General features: G+C 43.3%; 1 protein-coding gene across 1 annotated transcript in view; it reads right to left on the bottom strand.

The window, feature by feature from the left end:
- Positions 1-9,533, bottom strand: part of LOC145415689 (peripheral plasma membrane protein CASK-like) — a 332,311-nt gene extending 322,778 nt beyond the window's left edge. The window contains exon 1 of the mRNA XM_080284903.1: positions 9,400-9,533. Within this exon, the coding sequence (XP_080141029.1) occupies positions 9,400-9,458 (59 nt within the window). The 5' untranslated portion in view covers positions 9,459-9,533. The remainder of the gene's footprint in view (positions 1-9,399) is intronic.
- Between the last annotated feature and the right edge of the window lie 1,741 nt (positions 9,534-11,274).

The raw sequence follows: 11,274 nt of genomic DNA, 5'->3' as shown, positions 1-11,274 counted from the left end.
TAAAGATATATCACTGGGGTGAAGAGGTGAAGATGTTTACTCCCCTAAGACTGATAACAGATAGATAGTAACCAGGTCTTTTATCTATCTTATCGTAGGGAAAGTGAAAGGCTGTTAACAGACTTTTTTTTATGCGAGGAAGAAGGAACCAAGGACCACGAGCCCACAAAATTGCTCCTTCCAAGAGAAAAACAAAATACAAGAGGGAGCCAAATTCAAGATCCTATCATTTCGAGATGCCTGGACACACTGCGTTATGAAAGACTGGAGATTATAGGAGGCAAGACATACAGACAGAGGGAGACAGTTCCAGAGTTGACCTGTTGCATAAATGAAGGACTGGGAGTAACGATTAACTCTTGCATTAGAGAGTTGGACAGAAAAAGGATGAGAGTTTGCTGCTAGACGGGTGCTACGTGTCCGTCGTAGAGGTGGAGGGATGTAAGCAGACAGTTCAGAGGAGCAGTGACCACTGAAGTAGCGACTGACGGAGGTATCTTTCTTTTTTCTCGTTTTTTTTCCTTTTTACAAGCAAGTGGCTCCAACAGGAAATGACAGTGTGTGTGTGTGTGTGTGTGTGTGTGTGTGTTTCTCTCTCTCTCTCTCTCTCTCTCTCTCTCTCTCTCTCTCTCTCTCTCTCTCTCTCTCTCTCTCTCTCTCTCTCTCTCTCTCTCCATAACTTGCATGTATAACAAATCAGGTGATATCGCGGTGTAAATGTGCATAATAAATCGCTGAGGAAACAGTGTAACGAAATATATAAATGCTAAGAAAATGTAAACCCAAGCCCAGTGGCACAAACTCTCCCTCATCTCCATTTTTCTTGCTACTTAGCCTAACTCTCCATGAATGCCAGTGCAGGGATGGCATGTGTTAAGAATAGTACGGTAGTAGTAGTAGTAGTAGAAGTAATAATAATAATAATAATAATAATAATAATAATAATAATAATAATAATAATAATAAACACTTTCAAGAAGCATTTTAGAGGATCAGGTGAGAGTGAGGGATAAAATAAGAGTAATAAGGGAAATGGAGGGAGGGAGGGAGGGAGGGAGGGAGGGAGGGGAGGGGAGGGGAGGGGAGGGGAGGGAAGTGGAGGGAGGGAGGGAGGGAAGGAAGTGGAGGGAGGGAGGAAAAGAGTAAGTGACGAGGTTAAAGCTGATTGCCTGGCTGGAGTCGACCGTGCGGGGGCAGACTACAAACACACACACACACACACACACACACACACACACACAGACCAGATACATCCTCAAATAAAAGAAAAAAGAAAAAATGACACAACACCCACATCAACTCCACACAACGTTCCTCCATGTTTTTCCATCTCATCAATTCATCCACTTCCACTTCATCAGTCCATCATCCACCTCATCAATCCATCATCCACCTCATCAATTCATCATCCACCTCATCAATCCATCATCCACCTCATCAATCCATCATCCACCTCATCAATTCATCATCCACCTCATCAATCCATCATCCACCTCATCAATTCATCATCCACCTCCAACACAACAGCCAAATCAACCCCTCATCAACAGGTGTTCTTATCCATTGATGTGAGGAGTATTTTCCAGGCCAGGTGATCACAACTAGGCGACAGGTACGCCGTTACAGATGCAATATCATTAGGTGCAATTAGAGGTGGTTCAGGTGAAGGGGCAATTACGGGAACATCACGCGCTTAATTGACGTAGAGGGAATGACCTAATTACACCTCGGTACAATTAGGAACAAATGATCGTATACCTGAACAATGAGAGGCACATGATCTACCGGTACTATTCACTCCATTTCACACTTACGGTCGTGTTCTATGTGGCTTTCGTTACGCCTCTCCCTTAGCGATTTATTCTGCATACTATACCCTATTATCTCTTGGTGCTGATAAATTATTCGTGAGAGAGAGAGAGAGAGATACCAAGCCTCTCTCAACTTAGGAATATCAGCCACCAGAGGAAAGTGAGGAGCAGAAGTGATGGAATATTATACTAACTTTTGCCCACGCCTGTACTTGTCCCCAACCCTAACCCCTCTTTATCAATTACTCTCCACTTTCCATCCTCACCTGACTCCTTCCATCCTCACCTGACTCCTTCCATCATCACCTGACTCTCCCCATCATCAACTGACTCTCCCCATCATCACCATCACCTGACTCCTCCCCTCGCCTCGCCCCTCTCCCCATCCTAACCCCATTATCATCAATTATTCCCTCTCCCCATCATCGCCTTTCCAAACACCCTCATCTATCTCTTCCCCTAATATTCCAAGTTGCTCTGACGAATCCCTAACACCTATTCATTTGCGAGTTAGGCAGCAAAGAACGCCTCCATGTCCCCTTGTAGATTAGTGATGAAAACAATATTAAAACAAGTAGCATAAAAGGAAATTGTAAAGGTGCAAATACAAAATAAATCGTTTAGGAAAAAATGTTACGGAGCTTGTTATACCACGTCCCCTACGACCCTAACTCCGGCTCACGCTTCTTTTCCGCTAAGGTGTAATTAAGCTTAATCACCATCATTTGCCAGGTAAGTGATCCACGGGGGGGTCATTAAGCCTGGGATGGGGTCATTGATGAGGGTCGTAATCCCCATCTCGTAACTTTCATCCACCTAATCCATCTCGTAACTTTCATCCTCGTAACTTTCATCCACCCAATCCAACCCGTAACTTAAATCCACCTAATCCAGCTCGTAACTTTCATCCACTTAATCCACCTCCTAACTTGAGCCACCTAATCCTTCTCGTAACTTTCATCCACCTAATCCATCTAGTAACTAACAACCACCTAATTAATCTCGTAACTTAAGATCCATGCTGAGTAACTGGCCGAAGCAAAAACAGCCTATCAATCATCAACGTCATCATCATCATCATCATCATCAACATCACCACCACCACCACCACCACCATTCCAACACTAATTCCCATGACAAAAAAGAGAGATGAGATGTCGTAAAAAAATAAATGGAAGAAAAAACACTGAAAAAACAAACAGAAAGAAAGAGATTGCCTTAACCCCTTCAGTACGACAGGTAAGCCAAGCAAATAACTAAAAAATAAATAAATAAAAAGAAATAAATAAAGCAGACATCGAAAAGAATGGATGTACAGGAAAAAGAAAAAAAAGTTAAGATCCATCAATGCAAGAGCAAGTTATGGTGGCGGCAATAATAATAATAATAATAATAATAATAATAATAATAATAATAATAATAATACCGTAATAAAAAATATCGGTATCGTCATCACAACTACGGTTGTGACAAGAAGCAATAATAATAATAATAATAATAATAATAATAATAATACGGTAAATAAAAAAAATAAAAATTATCATCATCACCCCAACCCTAATTCATATATAAAATTTTGGCTGAAGTGCAATGACAAAAAAAAAAAAATCCATTGCCCTTACGAATACCTAAAAAAAAGAAAGAAAAAAAAAAGTTGAGGAAGGTACGACTTTTACATGACAAAACCATAACTCCTACTCTCGCCAGCTGAGGATGCTCCCTAACACCTCTTCCTTACCGATTTATTTTTAGATATGGGTGGTTAATGTCCTTTTGTACGTTTAGCGTATGTAGAGCATGGCAACACTGGAAGGTTTTACGTAACGCAGTAGAGGACAAGAAGGTGTAATAAACAAACTAAATCGCTCATGGAATGGTGTTAGGGAGCTTCCTTAACCGACGAGAATGCAAGCCTGTAATACGGTGCAATGGTACGGTACGTTGCTGCACCATGGCGATACTTTAACTTAGTTGTAGTAGTAGTAGTAGTAGTGATAGTAGTAATACCGGGTTCATCTAACGTGAACCCGGTGGACTGCTGGCTGAAAGTGCCCTCCTCCTGCAGTCCAGCATCCTACATTTGGGGGACTGGGAGGGAGATGAGGGGCATTTGTGTAACCAGGCAGTGAAGCCACCCAGTCATATCAGTGCCACCACATGAAGGCGTCTCTCTCCACCACCATAACAATACAGGAAACTTATTATACAGACGAAAAGGTAAAGTAACACTAATATTCTTTACTTATAGATATCTTTATGGAAATGATATATGTTACATGATGATTATAGAGCATCTTAAGTTATAGTAAAGAGGAGATAGTTATATGAAAGAGAAGATAGTTGTATGAAAGAAGAGATTGTTTATGTGAAAGAGGAGACAGCCTTCGGAAAGCTTAATGATACCTGAGGACACTTGAACAATAAAAAAAGGTACACCTGTTAGTAGGTAATCAATCAGGTGGGAGATGCTGCTGTCCAAATCTCCCTACCTTACCTGCTCTCTCTCTCTCTCTCTCTAACTAAATACCTTAATCTTTTCTATATCCAGCATCCATCTTCTAGTCCCACCTCAGCATCTTATCATCATCCATCCACTCTTACTCTCTCTCTCTCATCTTTTTCTTGTCACTTATTCTCTTTTCGCCTCTTCCAATTCCCACTATCTTTTTCACCTCTCTTTGCTCCTTCTCTCCTCTTTCACCCTCATAACCTCCATCTTTTTCATCTTACGGGTTCTTCAGCCTACAAACATCTCCATCCACCACGCTCACTTTCTTCCCTACCTTTTCTATTCCACTTTTTCTTCCACACCTCTTTCCCCTCGTCCTCCCCTGCTCTTACTCTCTTCTCCTCCCCTCCTCCTCCACCTCCTACCGTCACAACCTCTCCCTCTTTCAACCTCCCTTTCCCATCACCCCCATCCATTCTTAACCTAACCTTGTAGCCTACAGTATACTCTTTCCCACCTCTTCCACATCACTCTTTCTTCCACACCTCTCTTTGCTCCATCTCTCTTCCTCCTCCATCTCCTACCCACATAGCCCCCCTTCTTCCACCTCCCCTTCCACACCACCCCTATGCCCTACCATCGTTCAATACAGCACTAGATGTGTTTGGCAAGAGGTGGTCACATCTGCCACTAGCTTCCTTACAATGCCTTCCTCTGATACGCCAGTCAATAGTGTTTCTTATGCAGCAGGAGGGAAGAAATGTGCCTTAGATATTGCAAGGATGAGGGACCTATGGAAGAGGTGGTTATTGTGGGTACTTCTGTAGGATATTTACTATTTCTTGAAGTGATGGGGAGAAATGGAGAAGATGGTGCATTGCCATTATCTTTTATCAACACACAAACACACACACACACACACACACACACACACACACACACACACACACTCAATCCCACGCTTTCATCTACCAAACTTACCCATATTCTGTGTGTGTGTGTGTGTGTGTGTGTGTGTGTGTGTGTGTGTGTGTGTGTGTGTGTGTGTGTGTGTGTGTGTGTGTGTGTGTGTGTGTGTGTGTGTGTGTGTGTGTGTGTCTCCAAGACATTACTTGGCCCTCTACCCGCACCTTCCCTCATCTCTCTCTCTCTCTCTCTCTTTCTCTCTCTCTCTCCTGTTTTCTATACCCATATACTCGTACTTTTAACCAAATTTTATCTTACCTACTTTTTTTATTTTTTCCATTACTTCCCCATTTTTATGTAACCCTAATTAATATTTTCTTATCCTCCTGTTTTCCATTCTGTTATATATCTTCCTCTCTTCCTTTCTTCCTTCCTTCTCCATTCCCTTCCTCTCTTCCTTTCTTCTCCCTTCCCTTCCTTTCTTCCTTCCTTCTCCATTCCCTTCCTCTCTTCCTTTCTTCTCCCTTCCCTTCCTCTCTTCCTTTCTTCTCCCTTCCCTTCCTTTCTTCCTTCCTTCTCCCTTCCCTTCCTTTCTTCTCCCTTCCCTTCCTTTCTTCCTTCCTTCTCCATTCCCTTCCTTTCTTCCTTTCTTCTCCCTTCCCTTCCTTTCTTCTCCCTTCCCTTCCTTTCTTCCTTCCTTTCTTCTCCCTTCCCTTCCTTTCTTCCTTCCTTCTCCCTTCCCTTCCTTTCTTCCTTCTCCCTTCCCTTCCTTTCTTCCTTCTCCCTTCCCTTCCTTTCTTCCTTCCTTCCCTCTCCCTTCCCTTCCTCTCTTCCTTCCTTCCTACCTCATCCCTTTATTCATCATTCCGACCCTACTCCATTCCTCGCATGCCATATCCCTCCACCACCTCACTTCCCTCCCTCCCCTCCATGCCTCCCTCCCTCCCCATCACCCTCCCCATTATCTCCTAATTCCCAGCCATCAACTCCCCCATCTGCAAGCCAATCCTCCCCATCTATTACATCTATTGCCCTTCCCGGCTCCATCCATTTCCTTTCCATTCCCTTCTTCGTGTTCCCCTGTTCCTCATTCGTTCCCCATCCTTCCCCATTCCACCCATTTCCCTTGCCTTCTCCTCTATAATTTCCTTCTTCCTATTCGCTCCTATTTTTCACTTTTCCCCATTATCATTTTTCAATTCTCTTCTCCTGTACTAATTACTTTCCTTCCATTTTCTTCTAAGTTTTCCCCTATTCTCTCTCTCTCTTTCTCTCTCATTCCCTTTCTACTGCTCCTTCATCCATGTCCACCCCCTCATTCATTCCCTTAATTTTTCACATCACCTTTCCTGCCCATCTTTCCGTCTTTCCTTCCTACTTTCCGTCCTTCCTTCCTTCCTTCCTTCTCTTCTTCATCATGCCTTCCAGTCCCTACCCTTCTATCATCTTCATTTACTCTCTTCCTTTACTGTTTCCTCCATTCTTATTATTCTTCTCTCATTCCATTATTTTCTTCTTCCTCTTTCATACGACCTTCCCTATATCCTTCATTCCTTCATCATGCCTTCCCACCTCTCTCTCTCTCTCTCTCTCTCACACACACACACACACACACACACACACACACACACACACACTTTTCTTCATCAGGCCTCCCCATCTCTCTCTCTCTCTCTCTCTCTCTCTCCCCAGCCTGCCAAACCCACTCCATCCCCTTCAACTCTTTGCTTCCTCATCCTCTCTCCTTGACCTACCCTGACATGCACCATTTTTACTCATTACATCAGCCCTAACTCCTTACCCACTCTTCTTAATTCATTTTCTTAGATTTAGCTTTATTCTTCACTCACACCAAGGCCCAGTGCTGAAGAGGGGCACCTTCACGTGATGGCACTAATATGGACGGTCGGTGGAGCAGCCCGGTTATACAAAACATCCCTCATCTTCCTCCCTATCGCCCAAAAGGAGGATGGTGGACAAGGGAAGGAAGGCGATATTAGCCTGCAGTCCACTGAGTTCACGTTCACAAGGGTGGAATAATGAAGCTCCCTAGCACTTCTTCCTTACTAGCATATTTCTTCACATGATATTTAAGCATTCTATGTCAGTAATGAAAACCAGGTCGATATTAGAATTATATATAAAAGAAAGTTAACGTGTATTATGGAAACTCAATCGCTGAAGAAAATGTGTTGAGAATGCCTCATATGCCCAGAAAAATTGACTATCAAGTATTTTTCCCCTATTTTTTTTTCCTGGCTTTAGTTTATTTCGTCTCCTTCCTTAACCTAGACTACTCGACAGGTAAATTTGCACCTTTATCAGACACCTATGCAAACACAATTCTCCTTCTTGGCTAATAATTTACAACTGGAAGGAGAACAGGTTAATGTACCGACTTCCCTACCACTTTCTTCTATCTTTAATTAGGCTACTTCCTTTCCCTTTCATTCCTGTAACCACTCTATCAATAAATCTTCACCCTTGACAGATAGGCAAACACAATCCTCCTCCTGTGGCCTACGATTTCCAAAAAGAGGCAGCCAACCATTTGTTACCTAACTAGTTGTAACTTTTCACTTCCCTTTCGGTGGCATAAGTTAGCATAATCACATAATATTACTGATTACTCTCTCACCACGTTCCTAACTTTACCCAAAACTACGAAACAAGTGAACGCCAACTTCGCCAACTTCCATGTATCACTGCAACTTTAGCGTACCTCTCCTAACTCACCCGCGTTATTTACGTCAGCACAACACACTTAAATCCTCAACACTTCAATACTTCACACATAAATCCTAAACTTCCAGCCCCACTCCCCGCCAGCGCTCATATCTGCACCTTCTGAGCACCTTACGCTCAACCCTTTTCCACCTCGAGGATCTTAGGGTTAAATCCCCCGCACATCTTCCATCTTCTTCGCGTTTAAAGCCCACACTCTTACTGTCTTTCGTGTATCTTCCTAACTTTCTATTTTTTCCTTACAAATTATTTTTCACTAATGCTCTCATTAAACTTCCTACCTTTGACATCTTTGGCGTGTTTTTCAGATTTTATTCCTTACCAATTTGTTTTTAATCCCAGAATTAAATCACCAACTCTTATTTTCATGTACCTTTCCTAACGTTATTACAAAATCGTGTGGTTTGCGAATCATTTCCCACCTAATTCAGTCTTTCATTTACCCTCCTAACCTTATACCACGGCCGATTAACCACAAGATCCATATTATTCAACTAATGCGATCATCCATTTATCTTCCTTTATATCCTCAGCTTGCCTATTAATTATCCTCACAAAACGCAGTCATTAACCATCCTAAGTTCGTGACATCTTGACCTTGTATTTCAAATTACCAACCACCCAATATTTGTTTTTCATCACCTCACATTTAAATCTCAAACTCTTACTGTCATTTACCATTTTTAACATCATAAATTACCCCTGCACTCCAAATTATTCCTCTGTCTTCCAATTAACTTTCTTACTTTATGGCATTTTAAGCTAGGATTCCAAATTTTTCCTTGGCCAATGTTTGTTTTCGTCCCGTCACATTTAAATTCCCAACTCAACAGTCTTTCTTTTACCCTCCTAACTTTATAAATTTTCTTGCATTCCAAACTATTTCCCTATTTAATGCAGTCTTTCATTTACAGTATCTATTTTTATAACATCTTCGACCTGCACCCAACATTTTTCCTCACGTCATGTTTGTTTTTCATCCCCTCAGTTAAAACCCCCAACTCGGTCTTTAACATTTAAAGCTCCAACGTGACTCATTTTCGCGTCCTTTTAAAAGTCGGTTTCCCTGCACCCACATCCACAACGCTTCTCTACGTCACAGTCAGAGATATTTAATTTTTATCTCAAGGTTAATATGGTAAATGTAAAAATAAAAAATGTACTTACTTTTCGATGATTCAGCTTCGTTATCTGCGTCCTTATCGTATGTTTATTTTCCCGTATCTATTGTCCTTGAGGTAAATTTAGCACGCTAAAAGTGACCCTGAGGTTAATTTAGCACATGTTAAATATGCCCTTACGATTGGGTACACGTTAAAAATGCCACTGTTAATTTATCACAAGTTAAAAATGCACTTGTGGTTACTTTAGTACACGTTATAAATGCCCTTGTGGTTAATTTTGCTCGTTAAATATGCTCTTAAGGTTTAGTACACGTTAAAAATGCCCTTGTGGTTAATTCAGTACATGTTAAAACTGTACACTTACTTTCCGATGACTTCGCAGACTTCGTAGACATCGTCGAAGAGTACGTCGTCCTCCGCCATGGTGTATGAGTGCGAGGGAGAGTGTGGGAGCGATCACCTCTCACACTCTCTCCTCTCCCCTCTCTCTCACACTCCAATCTCCCCCCCTCTCTCTCTTTCTCTTTTTCACACTCCAAGCCTCCCTCGCTCTGGGGCTTGGTTGCTCTCTCGCAGGTATTAAAAAAATGGGGGTTAAAGGATTTTTCCAGGTATTTCAAAACACTCGACTGATATGAGAACAAATCTGATCAACATCGATGTTTTCCACTCGTGTTGATATTACTTGTGGTGGTGGGGTAGGGAAACTGGGATTATTTTTTCCTTCCCTAATTTCTTCTCAACTACTGGATATATTGCTGACTCGGGCTGATTTATCTAGACGTGAGGGAAGCTGACATTTGGGTTGCACCACCACCACCACCACTGCACCGGCTAGCACCAACAAACATCCCACCACCACACCACCTCCACCGGGATTCACAACTATTTTCCTTCCCTCCCTAGGCCCTAAAGTCAGCTGTTTTTCACAACAAAAAAGAGGGGGGGAGGCGCAGGCACACACCGCCCCCTCGGCACCACCACCTCCCTGGCCCGTCCTCCTCACCCTCGCACTCCGATTTCAAAAACTACACCAGAATCAAGCTAAGTTATTTTCCTGTTATTTTTCCCGAGTGGGTAGTGAGGTACGGGGAGGGCTCAGCTACCCACACCTCAAATCCACGGATAGCAGACGCACACTGCCCATTGATTTGCCGCTCACAAGGACGGCAAAGCGCATGTGCTGGGGACAGGAGGAATTGCCTGATACCACCAACCGGCGTCTCCCCGTGTATACACAGTCGTTTTCACTTCTCCTCCTCCCTATTCCCTTCCTTCTATCTTCCTATTGCTTCCTAGGTGTTATTTGAATATCAGGGAAGTATTATCTCCTCGCTAACTGTCTCCAAGTAAAATACAAGCCCGTATATTCCGTGCATTTCCCAAACGTTGCACAGTACTCCCAAGGGCAAATACCTTATCCCTGTACGCACGGGAGGGAGGAACGAAACACCATCGCTCAGAACGAGTACATAAACACAATTACACTACCCAGGGTCTACGAGAAGCCCTTAATCCGATTGTTTTACCCCTGGGAATACATCAGTGTGTAAGAAAAAGCTCACAAACACACCACACATGCAAAACCAAGCCCCCCGAAATGCTCTGAAAGATTGCGAGACGCCGAGCGAAACACGGGAGTAGCCCCACACCTGTCCGTTTAGACTTCGCTCAGCGGTTACCAGGTAGGCCGATGTTTCACCTCTTTCATAATTCTGCCACAACAAGGAAGAAAAACAGCGCGGGGGCCAGACACGGAACATGGAAATTTGACTTAGTTCTCCATTGTTCGCCTGGAGAGTGAGAGGGGGGGCGGGGGGGGGGGGAATCCGGACAACAGCCGGGAAACGCCACTTCATTTGCATGTCAATTAATTCATACACTTCCGTTGCAGTTACTGGGAGAGAAATGGGGGAAATTTCTGTTATGAACCCACGTACCGGAGTTAAATGAGAGAGAGAGAGAGAGAGAGAGAGAGAGAGGGGTGGAAGTGGAGTAGATGATGTTGCTAGTAAAATTCATACTAGTGAATAGTGAGGCCATTCCCCCCTCTCTCTCTCTCTCTCTCTCTCCCTCTCTCTCTCACACACACACACACACACACACACACACACACACACACACACACCAGCCTCTTCCCGTGCTCATATCGCACGCTGTTCCCTCCACTCCTTACAAGATACCTCATTTGCTCCTCCCACCACCACCACCCCCTCTTCACTCACGCTGCTCTATTCCC

Source organism: Coenobita brevimanus, chromosome 103, assembly GCF_032717465.1.
Source record: "Coenobita brevimanus isolate Jiangsu-jjx chromosome 103, ASM3271746v2, whole genome shotgun sequence".
NCBI classification, from domain to species: domain Eukaryota; kingdom Metazoa; phylum Arthropoda; class Malacostraca; order Decapoda; family Coenobitidae; genus Coenobita; species Coenobita brevimanus.
This window is presented reverse-complemented; position numbering and strand designations above follow the sequence as displayed.